The 23,636-nt window shown below is 37.7% G+C and overlaps 1 protein-coding gene across 6 annotated transcripts in view; it reads right to left on the bottom strand.

The window, feature by feature from the left end:
• The window catches only part of LOC131166097 (homogentisate phytyltransferase 1, chloroplastic), an 86,522-nt gene that overhangs the window by 51,506 nt on the left and 11,380 nt on the right, over window positions 1-23,636 (bottom strand). For all 6 annotated transcript variants that reach the window (XM_058124372.1, XM_058124373.1, XM_058124375.1 and 3 more), the window contains 2 exons: window positions 15,659-15,748; window positions 10,938-11,039 (listed from right to left, as the gene is read on the bottom strand). In XM_058124372.1, coding sequence (XP_057980355.1) covers window positions 10,938-11,039; window positions 15,659-15,748 — 192 coding nt within the window. The remainder of the gene's footprint in view (window positions 1-10,937; window positions 11,040-15,658; window positions 15,749-23,636) is intronic.

Raw genomic sequence — 23,636 nt, 5'->3', positions numbered from 1 at the left:
TGGGAGAAGAGAGTGATTCAAAATAGTAAAGTCCATGAGCCTCACGTCCTATGGCAATTTTCTTCCTCATCTTCAAATCTTGAATAACCACATAATCAAGAAATAAAGTTACAAAACAATTTAGTGAGTTTATAAGCTTCCTAACTGACATGAAATTCAAAGGAGGTTTAGGAATGTGCAAAACGATAGAAAGAAAGATGAAGGGAGTAGGATTCATTTTTCCTATCCCCTTAATTGTAGTAGTGGACCCATAAGCCAGAGTAACTTGAGGTAGATTTTTAGGATACTAGACGGTAGAAAAGAAGTTGGTTGCACCTAGAGTCAATAACCCAAGGACTGGTAGGAGAGATACTAGATGACATACAAACTATAGGATTACATTTTTGAGCAAAAGATGCAATGTGATAAGATGCTTGTTGAGATTATTGACGCTGCAGAAACCTTGAATACTCCTCCTCTTCTTGGAGTACATGGTTCACTCAAACAAGTGACTAACAAGCAAAACATCCTTTTAGGATTTCGGGATTCCATCCCATGACTCACAAACTTAGACCAATGATAACAAGATTATTAGCTACAACAATCGGAGCAACCACAAACAAGGAGACCACAACAAACGAGTCACAAATAAACCAGCATAAGGCTACCATAGCACCAAGAAGCTTAGAACAGCCCCACGAAACCAAAACACAGCCCTAATGGTAGCAAACAACTGGAATTGGAACAACCACAAACAAGGTGGCCACCCATGTACGAGTCACAACAAAACCAGCAGAAGGCTTCCACAGCACCAAGATGCTTACACACAGCCTCAGGAAACCAGCACACAGCTCTAACAGTGCCAAAAAACCATTAAAAAGTGCTCCGATTGAACAATAAAAAAAATTGAATTTTATAACAAAATACTAGACAAACAATTTGATATTATGATGTATGGGGCATTGTAGAAAAAGTTAGTAAAAAACATGCTCAGAACACTCTCCATGCCAGTGCATGGAGTCAAAGTTGCTGCTGCCAGCCGGCACGTGGTGGCATGCAGGGGGCCCTTTGACAGTGAAATTTGGCAGACAGTTAGATCAAAAAGTTCTGTGGAGGATTATGTGGTCAGTTTAGAAAAATATGGAGAGTTTCTTTGAGTTCCTGATTCCTGAAAGGACAGCAGTGTCCACCTTTTTTCTGACGATGACTGAGCTTTTCTGGCAACTCCTTGACTGTTTTCTGGTCTTTGGTTGAGCATATGATGTTCTACATCAACAGGTTTGAGGTTTAGGGTTTGATTTTGGTGGTGGGTTTGAGGTTTACGGTTTGGTTTTGGTGGTGGCTATGAGGCTTACGGTTTAGGTGGGATCTTGCTCTGATACCATCTTGAGGTATTTGGTGAATTGAATGACCTAACCTAAATGATAGGTCTCTCCCTCTATTTATAATATATGTCAATACCAACGACCATAATACCCTAACTTACACTTATTATCATAACTCTAGCACATACTAATAATGCTAAATGACCAAAATAACCATTAACAGTCATGGTATTAAATAACGGCTGTTACGTAGCGTAACGGCCATTACGTAACGGAAAATCATCTCTCCGATTCCGTTACAGCCCGCATTAGTGGTGAGCAGAAAATTCACGTGCATAACGGCCGTTACAGAACCGTAATGGCCCATAACGGCCGTTACACTAACGTTACGACCCGTAACGTCTGTTACGACACATTACAGCCGACAGCCCCTTACCCTACTGCATACCTTTTGTGTGTCTCTCTCCATCATCTAGCTTAGATCTCCTCATTTGAAGCCTCCAAAGAAACGAAAGCAGCTTCGAAGCTTCAATTTGTTGTGCTGTTCCCTCTTTCACTCTTCGCCTCTTTCGTACAGCTTCAATCTACGGATCTGAAGCTTCAAAATCCCCAAAATCAGCTTCGATTTTTGCCTTGAAGATGTTCTTCGCAGTTCGCAGCCATCGCAGGTCAGCAGACTGGCAGTTCGTCTTGAAGGTGTTTGATTTTTCCCTTGAAGGTGTTTCGACTTTTCCCTCTTCGTCAGTTCATCTCCTTTGTCCAGTGTAAGAACCCAAAAATCAGCTTCCAATCTTCGATTTGTCGCTTGAAGGAGCTGTGCTCTGCAGGTCGCCTCCATTCGCAGGCTAGCAGTCGCAGCTCCAAAAATAAGTTTTGAAGCCTTCGATTCCCCCAAATTTTGGGGGCTTGCAGGTTGCAGCTCTCTCGCAACTTCAGTGGGGACTCAGGACTCGGGAGTGGGCATGTTTGTTCAGTTCTTCTACTTCATTGGTTAATGTAATTGTAAATTACCAATTTATTCTAAATTAATAATTTAGTTTATTTTATAATTTCAGTTTATATTTATTATTTAATTAGTATGCAAATTTATAAATGATTATATAAGTAGAATTTATTAATTAAAATAAAAAAATTAGTATAAAATTATTAAAACATAAAATTTATAAAGATAGAGAGTTAGAGTACAGATTTAGTAAAAAATTATTAATTAATATTCTACATAATTATTTTTTTAAATACCTTGACTATTAATAATTTAATATTAGATCTAAAATTTATAATAAATCCTAATTTCTACACAATTAGTCAAGTCTCAAGTGACTCAAGTACACTACCATTTAAATAATTAAATTATAAGATTTACAATTTCATATTTATTTTTTTAAATTGTAAATTGTAATATAAATTATTGTATTGTAATATAAATTATTGGGTCTATTGACTCATTTTAAGTAACTTTATGTCTTTAATCAATTGATTCTTCATTTTAATTACATTTCTACATCTTTTTTACCCATTAAACTAATGCAAACTTTTAAAAAATATGCCTTTTTTTGTAAGCAGCGCACTCAAATTAATATAAAAATCATAATGCCTATTAAAAAGCATTTGTAGGTTGAATGAAGGTTGTCAAAATTCATTAAAAATCATGCATTAATGGATTTCAAGCTTATTTTTCGATTTTGGCATGGTTGTACATGCGTGAAAAATATTCACAGCCGTTACGCCCACTTCCCGTTACGTAACACCCGCGTCCCGCGACACCCGCGACCGTTACACGATGTTACCCGCTACCGCGATTTCGAACCATGTTAACAGTATATCTATATACACACAAGGTGTCAGCTATGTGCATCTACATGCACTTTTCCTGCACACTCCAATCATTGAAGACCACAAAATTGATTTCCTTGTGCAGACCCATACCCCCACACTTGGTCCTTCGCCGCTGGTGATCTTGAACGACCAAACCAATTTATCCAATGGCAGGAGCGATGAAAGACTGCCTCCATACCATCGACTCTACCCTCACTGCTGCCAAAATGGAGTTCGTCCCTCTATCTGCCTTACTGATGTCGAAAACTACAGGTTGTAGATTTGCAGGAAACGAGTTCTAGGGTGCCTTGGTTCACCGGAGTCAATGGCAGAAGGGATCACCTCCATGCCACCACCTCTGCCCTTATTTCTGGAAACAACGACACTCATCTCTGTCTATCACATTGATGCCAGAAACGACAGGTTCAAGATTGCTTTTATCCAAATGCCTTAAATCAAATGCAAAACAGAAACAGAATTAAGATTGTTCAAGACTGGTTGGAATCAGTGAATTTTTTAGGGGCTCTGGGAAGTTTTACAGTGTTTGTAGGTGGCTATGGTGCTGGCTTTTTAAGATCTCAAGGGATCTTGGTGTTCATGAACCTGAAGTGTTGCCTAGGAACTTTCCGGTGACTATTGTGTCTTCTAGCTTATGATGGGCCATTTCAGGCCTGTGCGGTGCTACTAGAAATTCTCCTACTCTGGTAAAAAAATGCATAGGATTTAGGGTTTAGGGCTCAAGTTGGTGGTGGTTGCGATAATTAGGGTTTTGGTCTCAAGGCCATGCTCCGATACCATGTTAAAGTGTTGCATAATTTGGAAGACCTAATCACAATGATAAATCTCCCTCTCTACCCTTTACTTATAATATATGACAAGTAGACATTGACCATAATAACGTCACCAACTCTTATTTATTAAAGTAGAAAATAATACCACATAACCAGTAACCAATAACAAGTAGAAATTGAAGATGCATGACAGGAACTTGATCTACCAACAAATGGAGAACAAGAAGCAGGTGTTTGGATGGATCATTTCGACCCAATTAAGAGGCCTATGTCAAAGAAAAGGGTGAATGGTTTATTGGGTACAAAACCCAATGTTCTTAGTTAGTTAGTTGTTTAAGTATGTGTAGTTTGCTTGTCTTAGGATTATGTATGTTGGGGGCTTGTTTGTAGTAATTGTGTATTTTAGGGGTATGTTGTAATGCAATGTTGTTTTAGGGGCATGTGTGTAATTTCATGCATTTAGAGGCTTTCTTATAAATAGTGTGTGAAAGCAATGATGCAGTTAGTTGTTGATGAATTTGAATTGAAGTGAATGTGGGTTTCCCACCTTGTTTCTCCTCTCTCCTCCCTTCCTCTTCTCTTCTAATTTCTCCACTGCTGCAGAACCTTGATGCTGCTCCTGCATCCTTTGGTATCAGAGCCCAACTACAATGTCCATTCTTCCATTTCAGTCCACCCATTCTCCCTCACTGGTCTCTTCTCTTCTCCTTCCTTCTCTTCTTCCTCTTTCTTCTCTGTTCTGATCTCCACAATCCCCTGCTGCCCAGCAGCATTCTGCCCTATTCTTCTTCTCTTCTTCTTCTTCTCTTAATTCTCTCCCATAGTTCTCTCAACTCTCTGATTTCTGAATTCAGTTGCTGTTTCCTCTACTCGCAGAAGTCTCTGTCCAGCAATTCCTCCAATCTTCCATCTTCTTGTTCTTTTCTTCTTCATTCTTCCTTCTTGTCTTCTTCTCTCTGTTTCCCTTCCATCATTCTCTCCCTGATTCTTCTTTTCAGTTTTAAAAAAAAAAAAAACGAAAATGCAGTTTTGTAGTTTCCAAACAAATTCGAAAATTCCAGTGGTCCCATTTTTCAAAATCCTAATTTCTATCCTAGATTTTACAACATCACCCACAACAACAAAAACAGAACCCCTCGAAACCCTAGGACCCTGAAGTTTCTTCTCCATCCGACCATTGGAGGACTCCCACACGCTGGAAAAATACTTCCCAGCCGACGGCCCTTCAAAACTCTAACTTCCTGATCTTTCTCATCACACGACAGCCATCACTGCAATCCTCACTCCCTAATCTACCCTCGCCTGGAGTTTCATCGCTGAAGGTCCCTTGCTGGCGGCACACGCGCCAGCAACCTGCAACTGGTAAACTTCCTTTTCTGCAATTTCCAGTCTCACAAAAAAATTGCTTCAGCCATGAGATTTTGGATTTTCTCCACAATATTTTGACCTGCAAGGAGATATTTTGTTGTGGATACTTTGCAAGCAAGCACAATAATTTGCCACAAAACCCTGAAATTGTCACTGCCAGCGTCAAAAATCAGGTTTTATTGCTGCATTTGTGAGTTTTTCTAGTGAATTTGTTTCATTTCTGCGTGATACTCAAGATTAAAGGTGACTTGAAGATTGTTCTTAAATAATTGAAAATGAGCTTTGCAATTTGCATCATATAATTTTGCATCATGGTGACCAATGTTGAATTGTCTGCAAAGGTGGAGTTGTTATCCGGTAGGGGTACAATACATAGAAAACGCTTTGGAGACTATTACTGGTGCTTCAAATAGGCTAACAACCAAAGTTGTAGCCTTAGGTAAAAGGCCCATGGAATATACTACCAAACAAGATGATGGAATCTCCTGTCCCTCATATAGTACAAATCCTTCTCCAACCCTCGGCCAATCGTCTACCACATCTATAGGTCCTAAATAAGACAATGAGAAAGAAGAAGGTTACGGAACAATTACGACTTATGAGGTCTAGTTAAATTGACTAATAATAAGAAGTTCAAGGAAACTTCAGGCACATGCAATATAGATGAAAGAGGAATACAAGAAAAAGAATATAGCAATAGCGAGAAACCAGGGTAATCCAATTATCAATTAGTGTATGCTTGTGTAAATTATAAGGTTTGAAGGACTAAAATAAATTATAACTACTTATAACATACAGAAAGAGGCAATAGGATCCATGATTGTGGGAGAGGATGACGAGACAAGAAACCCTGTTGTACACCTGTACTTAGCAAATGCAGAAGACTAAGTTTGGAGTTGTTGAACCATGAAAACAAGATTGTCATACTCCTCTCTGAACAGGTGGATGATGTACTCAACTCCCTAGTCAAGTGGCAAGGCACACTAGAAGGGTCAATGACAGAATCACCCTTGACAAGAGACTCAATCGATAGAAAGGGAAAATTAAGAATGACTATTACAAGTTGAAAAACAAGATTAAAGAGAATAAACAAGGCCAAAAATTAAAGAAAGCCTAAGAAAGAAGCCAAAGCTAATGTTTTCGATAACAAATTCGAAGGTTCTGAATTTGTGCTTTCCACAACCAATGATGCATGCTATAAAAATCATTGGGTGATGGATTCAGCATGCTTGTTTCATATGTGTCCCAACAATGACAGGTTTTCCTCATATGAAATCTTATTTTATTTAAATGTTGTTAATGTTGATTATATGATTATTGCTTCTAAAGACAAACCTGAGATCAACAAGTTAAAACCCCAACTTGCCAAGGAATTTGAAATGAAAATTTTTGGAGCAGCCAAGAAGATTCTTGGCATGGAAATTCATAGGAATCAAAAGAAAGGATTGTTGTATTTGACACAAAACAAATATGTTGAGAAAGTTCTGGAGCATTCTAGCATGACAAATGTCAAACCAGTTAGCACTCAACTTCCTTCTCGTTTTGAACTTTTTATTTGTTTTGTTTTCATAATTAGACAAAGAAAGTGATTACATGTCACATGTTCCTTATTCTAATGCAATTGCAAGTCTAACATCCGCTATGATTTGTGCCCGTCCAGACATATCACATGTGGTTAATGTTGTAAGCAAGTACATGGCTAATCCAAATAAAGAACATTGGAGGCAAGCCTACAACATGTTGTTATGTTATCCACTATCGAGGAAAAATACATCAAATTAACAAAGGCAGTCAAGGAAGCTATATGGTTAAGAGGTTTGATTGGCGAGCTCACATCTTGTTGTGAGAAGACTATAGTTCATTGTGATGGTAAAAGTGCTATTCATTTGAATAAGGATCAAATATTTCATCGTAATTTCTTTCTATTTTTAAAATTCCAAAGGGAGTAGCTAGTAGGATTGAAAGAATTATGACAGATTTTCTTTAGTCAAGAGAGGCGGGTTCTAGGGATCATTTGGTGAGTTGGGAGGTGGTTTGTAGGACTAAGAGGGAGGGTGGTTTGGGTCTTGGAAATTTGGTGTCTAGGAACACGACTCTTTTGGCTAATAAATGGCTCTGGCTGTTTCCGCTAGAGGTTTCTTCATTGTGGCATAAAGTAATCAATAGTAAATTTGGACTAGATGGGAATGGATGGGATACTAATTTGGGTTTTAAATGCCCTTCAGAAAGTCCGTGTAAAGCTATATCTCAGATTTTCCCTCTCTTTATTCCCCATACGAAATTTGTTTTGGGTTTGGGTAAGGGCTGTAATATCCGTTTTTGAAAAGACCTATGGATGAGGAATGTTGTTCTATCCACCTCTTTTCCTCGTCTTTTTCGCTTGAGCTTAGGGCAAAATCCCATTTCTTCATTTAGTTTAGACTTGGCAATCATTTACCTTCATGGGATTTTCACTTCAAGAGAGCCTTGAATGATAGGGAAACTATTATCTTCGTTGTTGGTTATGTTGAATAATTATAGGGGGTCTTCCAAAATGATAGTCGATATTGGTTTTTGGATTCTTCAGGAGTTATTATTCTGGTAAATCTTTCTTTGAATTCTTGATTGGGACAAATTTCTCCTTTACACTCTACAAGGTTATATGGAAGGTCAAAATTCCCCCTAAATTAAAGTGTTTCTTTGGTTGGTTGTGCTTAATAGGATAAATACTAATGACTTGTTGCAGATGAGGGGACCTTTAAAGGCTCTCCTTCCTGTTTCACATCTTTTCTTTCACTGCAATTTTGCATGGAAGGCTTGGAACAAGTTATTAAATCACTTTGAAGAAAGCTAGGTTTGTCCTAGAACAGTGGATCTTGGCTATTTCTTTTCTGGGGTTTGGGAGGAAGAAGGAAGGAATTGCATTATGAAATTGTGCTTTAATTGCACTATTTTGGGGCTTGTGAAAGGAACGTAATCTGCGTATATTTTCAGGGAAGAAGTTACCATATTGGTCAGTGTGGGAAAAGATTCTTTTTATGGCTTCTTTGAGCAATGGAAATTTCAAGGGAATGTGTTTTTCAGATGTCCAGCGTGATTGGCAGTCCCTTCTTAGGGCGTCTTGAGTTTTTTTTTGCCATTTTTTATTTTTGTGTTTCTTTCTTTTCTAGTTTTCCTGAGGATTACCAGATTTTTCTAAGGAGATTTCTCCTCTCCTGATTGTACTTTCTTTCTTTCTGTGATGAATTTCTTTAATATGAATGAAGGCAATTTCTTGGTTGGTATCATGGGTTGCACCCAATGTTAGGACTGGAGGAGCCCATGGGCGGGCTTGGTACACATGGGTGAACACCAACTTGACCCAAAAGCTTAAGCCTATTAGGTCTTGGGCCCAACCAGGTCTATAAACACCCATCATCCACTCTAATTTTTCAATGTGGGACAAGCTCACAAGTGGAATTCTCAACAATCTCCCCCTCACTTGTGAGTTCCAACCGCTCCCCCTTGAACGGAAACCATCTCCCTTATGGGAGTAAGTCCAATTCCCCAACAGCTGTTCAAGTGGGCCTTACCACTGGCGCCTTACATGCCTCGGATTGCATTCCACGTGCCTCCGAACCAATCCTACCTCCCACGTCTTGATCCTATTCGGATCCATCCTCAAGCTAGATGATCCTTATTGGCCTCGATCACACACTTGATCCTCCAACTGTTAGCATGTCAGGAGAATTAACTTCATGTGTCGAGACTTTTACTATGTTGCTCACCCAAAGTTACGAACCATCGACTCTGATATCACTTGTTAGGACCAAAGGAGCCCATGAGCGGGCTTGATACACATGGGTGAACACAAACTTGACCCAAAAGCTTAAGCCTATTGGGTCTTGGGCCCAACCATGTCTATAAGCACCCATCATCCACTCTAATTTTCCAATGTGGGACAAGCTCACAAGTGGAATTCTCAACACCCAAGACTTTTCCTCTGAACTACCTTGATCCTACTTGGAGCAAAGTTAAAAAGGAAAAGGATTTGGGAACTTATTGTTGAATATTTTGAAAAATATTTGGCTGGTTGGAAGCATAATTACCTCTCTAAAGATGGTAGATTCACCCTCATTAAAAGCACTCTCTCCATCCCAGTTTAATTCCCTCTTCCCTATTCCTTTTTTCTATGGCCGAAAGAATGGAAGACATGCGGACCAGATTTCTTTGGGGTAATACAGAGGAGGACTTTATGTACCATTTGGTTACATGGGATGTTGTTCAGCAACCAATTCCAAGAAGGGACTGGGTCTCAAATCTCTGTGTCCGTTGACAGCGCCCTCCTTGGCAAATGTATGAGGAGATTCATGACCAAGGAGTTACTTTGGAGAAAGATTATTGCTTTTAAAGTTGGGCATCGAACACAATGGGTGGACATCCAATGAGCCCAGGCAGTCCTATGGGTAAGTTGTTGGAAGTCAATCAAAAAAGGGTGGGAATATTTCTTCACTCTCATCCATGTTGGAAAACTTTTGCACCCACTAAAATAGCTTCCTTTTCTTAGGAGGAAACTTTTTGAGGAAGTTTCTCACTCATAAACCTTCAGATAAGGGGTTTCACCTTGGTCAATACTCAATAGATGCTTTCTTAGCAAAGAAGATACTGAAACTGTGGAACACTTACTGCTCCACTACCCCTAGATCAGAATTTGTTGGAATCTGGCCACTGCTCTTTTGGGACAGTGCTGGGTCACTGCTGAATCTGTGGGAAAGGAGTTCTAGGCTTCAAAGAGTATTTCTAAAAATATAGAAAGGAAAAAAGCTTGTTTTTATTCCTCTTTATCATTTTCTGAATTGCGTGGAGAGAGAAATACTTGAGCTTTTGAAGGAACATCTACTGCTCCCACAATACTCGAGGATAGATGGCTAACAACTCTTTCAAGCTGGTTCAGTGGGCAGAACTTCTGGACAGACATTTAATTTTGGTATCTTAAATACAGTCACACTGTTGATCCATTTTTTTTTTTTTATCTTTTTTCTTGTCCGTACATGAGTGGCACCCCCTTGGTACCCTTTCAATGAAATCTCTCTTTGCTTATCAAGAGGGGGAAAAGTGATAATAAAACTTTCATTTTTTATCGATCCCTCTTCTTGTTATTATACTAGTTCATAGCTATAAAAATAATAGTATATTACAGGGGCATCAATGTCCAACTGGCCAATATAGTGAGGACAATTTGATCCAAAAAATAGGATATCCATGGGAATAAAAAGATATAAAGGACATAAATTCCTCTATACAACACCTAATTTCTAAAATAACAAGCTCATTTCTAACATTTAAACATACATGCATCTGCATGTGTGTGAGCACATGAGAGTGTACACATTAGATGAACAAATATAGGGTACTGTTCCTGTAGTGAAACCCAAATAACAATTCATTTATTTCAAGTTATTTGTCAAAATGAGTATGCACATAACTCATAACAAAAGCACTAAGATCTGATGGAAAATAAATGCCCATCACTCGTAACGAAGGAACTGTGATCTAAAGGGAAATAAAAGCATTTAATTAAATCTGTGAATGGTTTATCACATGAGAAAAAAAAGGAATTGCAAAGTTCATCTTGAATGTAAACAGAGAGAGAGAGAGAGACATAAACAGAGAGATAAAGAGATAAAAACAAAATCCAAACCTGAACATGCAAATAAAATGCAACTTGGACAATCACTGCCCGCACAGCTAGGATGCACATTGCTGCAACTAAAGCAAATCTCTTCCATCTCAACAATGGCAGCTGAAATAATATAAAGATACAAAGATTATAACATTATAAAAGCAACCCAAAAAATCTATAATGACATTGAACAATCATATTAATTTTCCAATACATCAAGACCAATGAGACCCAATCAAAGTGGTCAAAATCAGATCTTTTTTTCAAGATTTTTTAGGCCATTCACAAGATTTCAACTTTGATTGAAATGACAGGTAAGCAATATGTGATATGATCATTCAAAACAATAGTGGAGATCCCCTCCTTACGGTCTCATGCACACCTACAAAAAGTGAAAACTACTTATTTTGCAACATGTCATTTGAACCCTTCTTGTGTGTGTGTCTGTGTCTGTGTCTGTGTGTTTGTAAGAAAGCCTCCATAATAAATAATAGGATAAAATTCACTCAAAACCCCTCAAGTTTTCTGAAATGACACTGCCCCCCCCCCCCCCTCTTCATCGCTAAAAAAAATGTAGTACATGTGACGTTTACAATGTCGCTCTATTCAATGCAATCAGAATGATAACATAAACTACTAGAAGTATCACGTAGCTTTTGCAGACATCAATCAAATGATTAGGGTAGCACTGGCTAAAAACAAATGCAAAGACATCATACTAAATTTGAGAAACCAGGCTCAAGAAGACTCCCTAAGGCCACAAATGGCTTCATGCGACCTACATACCTTACTATCCTCCTCCTGAGCAACATGCCAAGAGGCTTCCTGCCCCATGTATACCTCTTCCAACAAATCTCCATACAAGAAGGCATTCTTCACATTGAACTCATATAGTGGCCAATCAAAATTATTGAGGTAAAATAGTGTCACTCTCCAAAAAAGAATTTTTTTTTCTTTTTACCGGCACACTAAGAAAATATTTTCTTGTGAATGAGCAAGATATTGAGGAATTGTGCATATGCAAAATCATAATTATTGATATGGGCCTTTTCCACAAAAAAAAGGGAATATTTTGTTACAATGGAAGCAGAAGTGATGTGGATTATTCAAGAATCAAAGTCGATTTGCTTTATAAAAAGAAGATATCAATGAACTTCTATGAAGATATGGAGAAGAGAGAAAGGGAAGATTGTGACAAGATTGGGAACATGACTTGTTCTGGAAGATGTTTTATGTCAGACAACCTGAAAACAGATGGACTATGATTGTGCTCTGCAGTGGTAGAACATGGTGAACCGGGCGTACTCCTTCCCAACCTTCGGTGGACCTTGCTTCTCTTATGATTTTTCCTACTTTCTTTAGAAAAGTGATTGATATCTTAGAGAGTCTAAGCCCGTAAGCCGTACCCTATGAGGTCTCTGATCTCGGTGAAGGGACGTAAGCGAAGAAGCATTCTAGCCTATTTTTATTTAAAGAAGAGTGATTCCCTCATCTGAAAACCGCCATTCACATTCTATTTCCTCCCAAAGCGATTGAGTATCTCAAGAACCTAAAAAAAATGCAGAAGTGAGTGTACCCCAAGGCTCTCCTCTCTCCCCCTTTTTTAACCAACTCCATCTCATATGACCCTTGAATTGGTCAAAGCCAAAAATCTTATGAATATAAGAAAAGGAAGTCCGGCTAAGTTGAAAGACTATGGGACTAAGAGTTGGAACTAGCCGCATGTCATCTTTCTCGAGTATTTCTTCCTTCTCCCTTTACTCCATCCAAGGGCCGAAACAGCCTCTACTTATTCTCCTTCAATCGCAAGAGAAAAGTTTGACTTGAGCCTACTTTGCTAAGAGAAGAGAGAGAAGGGGCGGTAGAAAGCAATCCTTCCAACCAGCCAATCCACGGAGTTGAACACAACACTGACTTCGGCCAGGTTATTCCATCAAGTCGACGATTTTGAAGGGAATAGAGACTGTTGGGGCTTGGCTTCCAAGTCGTGTATCTTCTTCTTTCTAAAAGCTCCCTCTCCTGACAAGACCTCTAATTCCACATCTAGACCAAGTCTCACCAAGTGAGAACTCACTTCATGTCGTATATGAACTGCAACTCTTAAGATGTCAAGCCTTGTGAAGAGAAGGACCAGTCGCCTCAACTGTAGTTTTATGGTCCCACCCTCCACTGCCCCATGTATACCTCTTCCAACAAATCTCCATACAAGAAGGCATTCTTCACATTGAACTCATATATAGGCCAATCAAAATTAACTCCAACGAAATCTATGCATGAACAAGATTTAGTCAAGTAGCAGAAAGAATGTCTCAAAATAATATACCATATCTTTGTATACAACCTTGCCAATCAATCGAGCGTAAAGTCATTCAATATACTCGCCAAATCTAATGTCTCTTGAGTGGTCAATACATCATTTCCATATCCAATATACATTACATGCTTCTACCAAAGGTTAGAAGTGCCTCAACATGTGAGGAAAGGATAGAAACAGAAGAAATAGTCAAAGGCAAAATAATGATAAGACTAAGAAGGTAATGAATTGAAAGATAATGAGCAATAGGATAAACAATTAAGGACTTTCCTGTGAGCAATTGGCAAATCCAACTCACATTGGGACGGATGTTCGAAACAATAAAGGGCAAGAAAGGTAGTTGCATAGTGGTAGTTATGTCTCTACCTACTTTTTGTGGTTCAAAGAACCCTCAATTGTTTCTCTTGGTCAGGGAGCGAAAAGTCATTAGGGTAGGAATGGATGATCAACACTCAAAAAAGGACCATAACGTTAATGGACTCAAAATATTTTCATCCAAGGAGGATCCAGCACAAATGAAATAAGTTGTCCCTTTAAAAAAGGTTAATGGCCCATCTAGTTGTGGAAAACATTTTCCATTTTCCATTTTCCATTTGCTAGTTTTCCAAAAACTAATAAAAATTTTAACTTATTTTTTTTTGTTTTTTAAGATTCGTATTAAAAAGGAAGAAGATAAAGAGTTCATTTAAATGAGCAAAACAATCTTCACTTTTTTATTTCTAGATTTTAAAATGATTACAAAAAAAGACAACTTGTTTTTTTAATTTTCCAAATATTGCAAAAGGTAATATTTGCATCATGGATTTTGGGGCATGAGGATTTAGAAGAAACTCCATGCATAATCAACACAAATTAAGTTCAAGATTTGAATTTCATGTTTGATGCTTCCACACGCAAAGCAAGAGTTATAAATCTAGAAAATAATAAAAAAAGATATTTTTCAACTTTTCTATATAAATTTGGAAAATTGGGAAACAAGGTGGCATTTTGGTAATTATTTGAAAAATTAGAAACGGAAAATAAAACTATTTCCACAAGAAAATAGTGCCGAAAATTTGTATTCTGATTCATTTATTTCATACAAATATTGTAAAAATGAAAAATTAGCTAATTTTTTATAATTTTTTGGAAAATTAAAATGGAAAATGAAAAATGTTTTCCACAACTAAACAGGCCCTAACATTTTGCATTAACATATTTTCTGCAAGTGTTGGGATCATAACATCTATATCCTTTCTGAGTTCTTGAGTACCACACAAGGAAAAAACTTGTACTAACAAGTACACCAAATGCACAACCAAAGACCCAAGGATGGTGCCAAAGACTTGTTGGAAAGCTGAATTTTCAGAGTCACTCAACTAGACATATCTTTCACAGCAAGTGTTGTAATTCAGTTTCTTGATTCTCTGAGTACAAGTCAGTGGGATGCATTAATTTGCATCTTGAGATCTCTCAAAGGTGCACCAGGGGGGGGTCTCTTATATGAAGATAAGGTCTATACATATGCAGACTGGGTTGGGTCACCTTCCAACAAAGATCTACAACCATGTAATATATATTTGTTAGTGGTAATTTGGTTTCCTAGAAGAGTAAGAAACAAATTGCAGTGGCCAAGTCAAGAGTTGAGTCAAGGCATATGGCCATGGCTCACACTATATGAGAACTTGTTTGGTTGGAGAACATGTTGGAAGAACTGGGTTTTCCACATTCTTGGTCCATGGAGTTGATGTGACCAAGCAGCTATTCATATTGCATCTAACTCGATTTTCCATGAGTAGACAAAATATATTGAAGTTCATTGCCACTTTGTTCAAGAAAAACTTGGGTAGAAGCTCATTACAACCACTTGTGTGAAGTCTAATTTGCGACTTGCGGATTTATTCCCTAAAGACCTGGCAGGTGATCATGTTAAATGCATTTGTAACAAGCTAGGAGCATATGATATCTATGCTCCAACTTGAGGTGAAGTGTTGATGGTTATTTAAGTCATTTAGCAGTATTAGTATGTGCTAGTGTTATGTTCGACAATGTGAGTTAGTAAGGGTATTATGGTCACCGAAATGTACTTGACATGTATTATAAACAGAGGGGCAAACCTATGATTATGACTAGGCCTTCCGTTTTACCCAATACTTCAACAGTACCCTCACTAACAAATAATAATCTAAAACAATTTCCATGTAGTAGAGAAAATAGTTACTAAAACAGACAAAATGATAAGACTTCAGCTTTGTCCTTTGTTGTCCTTGTCATTGGATAGGTAAAAGATAGAAAATTGGTAAAATGCCAGGCAGGAAGTCAATCATTGTTATATATTAATTACTCAAATATATGTAGACAATATAGCCTTCTCTCATCTAGTTTTTTTTTTTTTTTTATATGGGGAGGGGGGGGGTGCGGGAATCTGCTAGTTGAAGCAACTTACGTTGATTGAATATGCCGTTCCAAGTACAAAACTGATGAAAAGTGCCCAGAATAATGGCCATGAACCAACAACCGAGCTTAGCCAAAAGCTCTGTAAAGAAAGAAAAAAGATAATAAGAAATATATTAATCAACAAGAATTTATAAAGTTTCTAAATCGTTAGGGAAATCCTAACAGACTGAATTGGAAAAAGAGTTTAGTATTCTCACAAATAATGGACTTGACAAGTATCAATTGAACAAATAACAAGACATAAACAATCAAATTTGGGTGGATCAAAATTTTCTTAGGATGGCATTTTAAGGGGACATGCATATAAACAAGACAGGATATTCCTTAGACAGATCAAGATGGCAACATTTCTTTCTTTTTTTTTCTTCAAGATTAGAAAAATGATGAATCGAATGTGAATAGAAAGATGTACCCATCAGATTAGGACTGCAATAGTTTCCTAAAACCTAGAATAATATTCAATGGAGGGGTAGATCAAGGATAAGAAACAACCAAGCCCTCTTACATCTACAATGTTTCCAAATGCACCACCCAGGCTCACCTTGAGCCTCACCTCCAGGAAAGTCATACCCAAAACACATCAAGCCTTGGCTAGAAATACCTAATTCTCAGAAGGTGAGCGCTTTTGTAACTAAGACATACACAATACAGCTCATCCCAAAAGCAGGCCCCTTGTAAGCTTCTTGATGAGTATGCCTCACAAGAACCCCAATTTTGAATCACTAAATTATATAGTTTACTTTTAACATGATGAGGAACTTATTTACAAGTAAAAAGCATTTAATTGCTACTATTATTCTTTCTTTTAAATCACTGTTTTGCAGTATTTTAATTTTATTATGTATTTAATAAGGGGATCAACTTATCTGTGTTCATTCTTCATACTTTTACTTTCTATTTTTAATTATTTTAGTAATGTTCTTTGAGTTTGAACAATGAAAACTGTTACTGGTTACTTCAATTATTTAGCATTATTGCTGCATTACTTGTGGGTAAGCGCGAACTAGTAAAGTTATGATGGTAATTGCGGTGCACATAGCACACATTTTAAATAGAGGGACACCTATTCCTTGTTTTTTAGATTTTCCAATTTACCAGACATTCTCAACATGGTACCAGAACAGGCTCATAAAACCTAAACCCTAAGTACCCCAGCAACCGCCAAACCAAGTCCAAAACCACATAATCCTATGCATGTCTGCCACCATAGGAGGGTCGTGCACATTGCAATAGGCCTGGAAAAACTCCAGTAATTGCCAAAATAACACAGCCTCGCCGGAAAGAAGTCTGACGTCACAACCAGTTTTTGTTCGACAATATCCAGTGTATTTTTCAAAAAACCAACAACAAAAGAACCTTCAGACCTCACTTTTAGAAGGGAATATGTCATTTTAATAATTTGTGTTACCGGGGTTATTTTTTGTTCATGAGACTTCATTATTTTCAATAATATATAAGAGGGCAGACCTGGAGCTGCACGAAGACTCCAGGAAACTGCCGCACAGTTCTTTCCTCTCTTTTTCTCTTCTTCTCCTCTCCTCTTCTCTTCTCTTCTCTCCTCCATCTCTAAATTTACAACATGGTATCAGAGCATTGATCTCCTTCAAATCTGATTTATCTGAAATGGTTTTGAAACTCGGTTTTTCGTTTCTTATCATTATCCTCCCATAATCAGTCCTGAAATCTGAATTTCCGGTTGGTTTGAGAGTTGCTTAAGGACACCCTCCCTATGGGTTAGGTTGTGCACAATCCTTGGCAGCAAACTGTGTATTTTCATGGTGATTGCTGATGAACTCAGTTATACTCTGTTTCTCGTATGCTACCGCCGCCTCTAGTCCTCTGTCACTTTGTTTGTGGGTCGCTGATGATGCTGTTTGACCAACGACTGTTCATGATTGATTGCTTGCAATCTTGTACCAATTGCTGGATGGTTTTGATTGGTGTTTGAATATTTATTTCTTGTTCTTCTCTGCATTCATTTCCAGTTGCTGCCAGCCATCATCCCTGGAGCTGCTGCCTGGTTGTTTATTAAATGCCTGCAGTGCTTTGCTCTGGTCTGCACTGTTCTTGGTGATTAAGTAATTCCTTCTAGGATATTGTAAGCTCAGTTCTGTAGTCATAGCTGCCTATTGAAGTTCTGGATTTTCTGGATTTTGGAGAGATTGAACTGTGTAAGCTCTGCTTTTTTCTTTTTTTTTTTTGGAGTTCTTAAAGCGCAGTTTGTGTTAGTTTGTACTGCCTGACTCAAACTCTTTCCTGTGATAAGTCAACTTCTTACTGTAGTAAGGAAAGTTTTGGAGGGCAAGGATGAGGTTTGGATTGTGATTGTGGCAATGGTTGTGTAATACAACGAGGAGTTCGTCATTGCAATTCTCACATTTACACACATTCTGACAACAAAAACCATGCCATTAATTGACATTGGGATCACCTTGGGAAACCAGCTTGGGCCAGTAAGTCACTAGCAATAGGCGATTCTATTGTTGACACCTCAAACCGACCTAGCTACTCCACTGAGGAGTTGAGTATATCATCCAATATGTCTCGAGAGGACTTTTACATCTAGTGCTACTGTGGCCCATTCAGGTACAATTGGGCTTTTTGCCTCTCATACTCCTCACCTTGGGTTATAGATTCTAGTCCCTCCTCTCATATGACAGGTAGTTCTAATTTGTTTGAGTCCTTGAACCCCACTACTTTACACTCTTAGGGTTACTATTGTTGATGGTTCAATTACACTGGTTTCTGGTTTTGGCAATATTCTCATAATTCCTTCTATTCCTCTTTCATCAGTGTTATATGTGCCTAAATTTCCCTCGAACCTGTTATCAGTTAGTTAATTAACTAAGTTTCATAACTGTTTTGTGACCTTCTTTCCTTCTCATTGTGCTATACAGGATCTCCAAATGAAGAAGAGAATTGGTGGAGGGTTTGAGAAGGATGACCTATAGTATTTCAATTGCAGTCACAATGGATCCAATTCCTGTCATACAACTTCCTCAATTTCTCCTCATAATGTTTCTCTTGATCAATGGCAGTCTCGTTTGGGTAATGCATCCATTCAAAAAAACACAAAACAAGCTTTTCCTATGTTCAAGTGTGTTTCTTGTTTTGAGTATTCTGTGTGTCAAGTTTGGGAAAGCTTATAAGGACACCTTTTCCATTTAGAGTCAAATCTCATAGTAAATCATTGTTTCCCCTTATTCATTCAGATATTGGGGGTCTATGCAAAGTGAAGAATTTGACTGGTCATCAATATTTTGTGTCCTTTGTGGATGATTTTTCTTGTATATGGCGTGGATCTATTTGTTAAAAGATAGGTCTGAATTTTTTAATGTATTTACTCAATTCTACTAGGAAATAGAAACTCAATTTGACATCGGTATTCAAATTTTACAATCTGATAATGTGCTTGACTTTGTTCAAAATGAGCTTCAGTTTTTTTGCTTCACCAAAGGGATTATTCATCAAACATCATTTATATACCCCTCAACAAAAAGGAGTAGCTAAACGAAAAAATAGACATCCAATTGACATAGCACAGTCTTGTTGACTTTTTGAGTCCTATCCCGTTTTGATAATGACAAATCACAGCATCTCATTTGTGCGTTAAGTAAATGAACAGGTTTAAGTTTCAAAAAGCACAAATGACCAATGCAAAATGGAAGCCATGAAGCACTCAAATAAAGACATATCTTGGCACATTCCATGGAATACTAAAGAGCAAAGCTTGAAGACTTGTATTTTTCAGTTGTAATGTATTTAGGTTTCAATTGTGCATGCATAATCATTTTTGATTTGATGTGAGACTCGCATATGACCTTAGACTGACCTTAAGCACTCTATATTTCATGGAAAATCATTTTGAGATGTGCAAAAATTGTTTCAAAGTGTTGAAAATCATTTTACAAATGTGCAAAAATTATTTCAAGTATAAAAATCATTTTTGGAATGAAAAACTCCAAAACAAGATTTTCAAAATCCCCTTCATGTTTCTACCGTCCCATTAATGAGCGATTTTCTTGATCAATTAGTTTTCATCTAAAAATATGTTCAACATGAAAGTTGAGCGATTTTCTCTTAGCTTTCTCGTGATACCAAGAATGTCCCATTTGGAGTTTTCTAGAAAAAGTCATGCCCAAAATACTGAAAGGTGTCCATAGTAGAAAATTCCCTTCATGTTCTTGCCATTGCATTGATGAGCAATTTTCTTAATCAATCAGTTTTCATCTTCAAATATGTTCAACATGAAAGTTGTGGGATTTTCTCTTAGCTTTCTTTTGATACCAAGAACGTGTTTTCTAGAAAAAGTTATACCCGAAATACTGAAGGGTGTCCGCAGCAGAAACCCCAGATTCAGTCGACCAGATGTTAGTCCAGTCGACTGAAGTTCATCATTTTATGATCCAGCCGATCGGATCATTGAGTCAGTCGACCGAATCATGCTAAAATGGAAAATTGCCTTTTGTTCAGTCGACTGAACCTCTCGGGTTTCGCCAATAAAGGTCCGAAAACGGCTATATTTTCAAAAAATTAAATATATTTTAAGGCCCCAACAATCATATCTTGCCTTTGCCTATAAATATCAAGCTTAAACACTTGGACAAAGGTTGTTGATCATCCTAAGAGCATATTTGAACATTCTTTGACTCTTGAGCATTTTTGAAACTCACTTTGCAGATCATTTTCAAACTTCTCCTACTCTTGTTTTTGAAAATACTTTTGGAGAAAATATTTTGAAGTTCTCTTGAAAGTTTTGAGCATATTTTACACTCACTTTCATTACATCAAAGCCCTCTTACGTTTGATATTTCAAAAGTCATTTTGAGAAAATCATTTCCATACTCTATTGAGCTTCATCTTCAAATCATTTGAGAATGCATTAGAAAAGGTTTTTCATTGTACTAATCAGCTCTTGACGGAGCATTCATTGTACACAAAAACTTATTTCCATTCATTTCTTTGCGGTTCGGGTTTTGAACCGTGCCAAGTGAGGGTATATCACTTGGAGAGGTATCTCCGCCTATAAGGAGGGATTACAGGTTTGAACCGTACCAGGCGAGGGTATATCGCTTGGAGAGGCTTCTCCGCCTATAAAAAGGGATTGTAGTGGTAGCTCTGCCCTGATTTAAAGGAGCAAGATAGTGGAAATCTTCAGGTGGTTTGCTTGAGGCAAGGACGTAAGCAGGTATAGCCAAACCTTGTAAATCATGGTGTCTTTCTCTCTATTCCTACTCTCTTTAAATTTCCACAAGTGTATGTTCATATCTATTTTGTGGTGATTGTGATATATGCTTTAAGTTTTCTATTGATATTGATTGGAAATCGGTTAAAAAGTCAATAAAGTTTTTAAATACCCAATTCACCTTCCCCCCCCCCCCCCTCTCTCTCTCGGGATAACGCCAATCCTAGGTCTCCACTCCTATATATGCATATTCCTAAAAACTTTTGGACCGACACTCTTCTTACAGCCTATTTTTGCTCAATAGGATACCCTCAAGTGTTCTAGGGGGACAAATTCCTTTCTTCATCATGTACCCTAAAACATCCATGTTCTTCGTCGTGCCCTATGTCTTTGTGTGCATATGTTTTGTTCATGTTCCACATACTAGTCAAAAGAAGTTCCCTCCTCATGTTGTTAAATGTGTCATTATTGGGTACTCAAGAACTCAGAAAAGATATATATGTTATGATTCCCATACTTGTAGCCCGTAGGAAATATGTTAGGACTGATGTCACCATTTTTTAGGGGACACTATTTTTCCAATGTTTGGACCTCCTTGGATGAATCTATTTTGATATCATCAATGAGTTATGCGCCCCTCACCCCCCCGAGTCCTTGTGTTGATCCTCCTATTCCTACCATTATCCCTCTCAAGAAATCTTCTACCCCTCCTCCAAATCCATTCGTTGTTGATCTAGAGAAAAAATTGAAGGTTTATGAACAATGGCAAGCAGACACAGACATCACTGCTACCATGCACTATGCAGACACCTCCTCTACCCATCGCAATTTCAACTTTTGGTCCTGGAGATCCATCCCAATTTGACTTGGATTTTCCCACTGCTCACTGAAAAGGTACTCAAACATGTGCACAACAATCCTTTGTTGCTTATCCTATCACTCATTATGTTTTAGTTCTTCACCTTTCTAATCCTATGTGTTCTTTGCCTTGCCTATTTCCTTAGTTTCTATCCCCTCCTCGCATGTTGAAACAATTGCTAACCCTAGGTGGAAGCATGCAATGGATGTAAAAATGGATGCCTTGACCACTTGAGGGAAGTGGGATGTTGGCTTTTTGAGTCCGATCCCTATTTTGATGCTGAAAAAAGCACAAGCATCCCATGTGTGTGCCGAGTTCTTAAACAGGTTTATATCTTCTATCACACACATGAAAAGGGAAAATGGAAGCCAAGACTGGACTTAAAGTGCATACAACTTGGTGTGTTCCACAACAAACTAAAGAGCAAGAGAAGAAGACATATTTGGTTTTTATATTTTGGGTCTGTAATAATTATAGTCTGTAAGAATTGCATCTCATGCATTAATGCTCAAAAGACCATAGAATGACCATAAGAATCCCTTAAGCCTAAGTGTTATAATGATAGGGATTAAAACTTATTAGGTGAAAGAGGCATTACCTTGACTTTTCAAGTGCCTCAGTCAACCATCCTATTGTGTTATAAGAGCCTTGGTCGACCAAACTAGCCAAAAGTCAAAAGTTTGACTTGTGTTTGTCGACCGACACAGTTTTGAACTAACCTTCCTTGGTCGACCGAACCTTGTGTTGGACATTGTTCACCTACCCCAGTCGACCAAAGTATTAGTTATAATTCGCCATGGTCGACCGAACCAATTAAGTACCCGACCGTCCTTTTTGCCTAGTCGACCGAACCCACGAAGGGTTCAAATCGCCTCATGATTGGTCAACCGACCCATTCATTGGTCAACCGAGCTTTGCCTAAAATTTCAGTTCTTTTGCTTGGTTGGTCGACCGGCCCCTGACCTTGGTCGACCGAACCTCTCGGGTTGACAGGTTTTTACCGTGGTTAACAAGGGTTAATTTTTTATTAAACATGGTTAAACTTTTTCTAAAATTCCCTTTGTGTCCCCAATGGCTATAATTCTTAGAAATACTATAAATACCCCTTCATTTGTCTTGATTAAAGAGGGGATTAGCATTTTTTATTAGCAAATTTTCTCTGAAAATCCTTTTGTGCTAAAATCTCTCATACTCCCACATTTTCATAAGCTCTTTGTTAAAACTATTTCTTATACTCTTTTGATTGCATATTTTTTAGAAAGAGTGCATTTGTTTTATTCATCTTCATTTGCAAAGTCATTGCAACTTGAAGGTTGAATAAACAGTCATATCTTGTGTGCATTTATATATACATCATTTTTAAAGCTTACTACTCTCACTTGCATTGATTGACATCGATTTTTGAGAGTAAGCTAAGTTATTCCCATTGTATTGGATTGATAAATATCATTTGGGAAGAATTCTTATTTACTTTTGAGTCTTGGCATCCTCATTGCCAGATTCAAAAGCTTGCTTGTGCTTTTAATATAAAACGTTTTAGCAAGCTTAGATCCTAATCTCTATTGTGCTTAATACTGAAAATATATTTGTTGATATATCTTATTAGGGTTTCAACGTTCCTTTCATTGTTCATATATTATAATATTATATTGAATCAAATCACTCTCTCGCACATACATATATACACGCAGTATTGAGAGCTAATATATAACTTGACCAATCTCACTTGAGCATAAATACTTATCATCTATGAGTGCATTGGTTCTGTTGTGCGTATTGGTACATATTTGCTTATTGGAGAAACACATAAATTGTACAAAAAATTTGTATTGATTATTGTATTCTCGACGTGTGGTCAGAATAGGGAGACTCGCCCTATGAAGAGTCCCAGATTGCTTAGACCCGATTAAGAAAGCACCGGAT

Source organism: Malania oleifera, chromosome 10 (genome assembly GCF_029873635.1).
Source record: "Malania oleifera isolate guangnan ecotype guangnan chromosome 10, ASM2987363v1, whole genome shotgun sequence".
NCBI classification, from domain to species: domain Eukaryota; kingdom Viridiplantae; phylum Streptophyta; class Magnoliopsida; order Santalales; family Ximeniaceae; genus Malania; species Malania oleifera.
The sequence above is the reverse complement of the archived record's forward strand: the minus strand, read 5'-3'. Positions and strand labels throughout refer to the sequence as shown.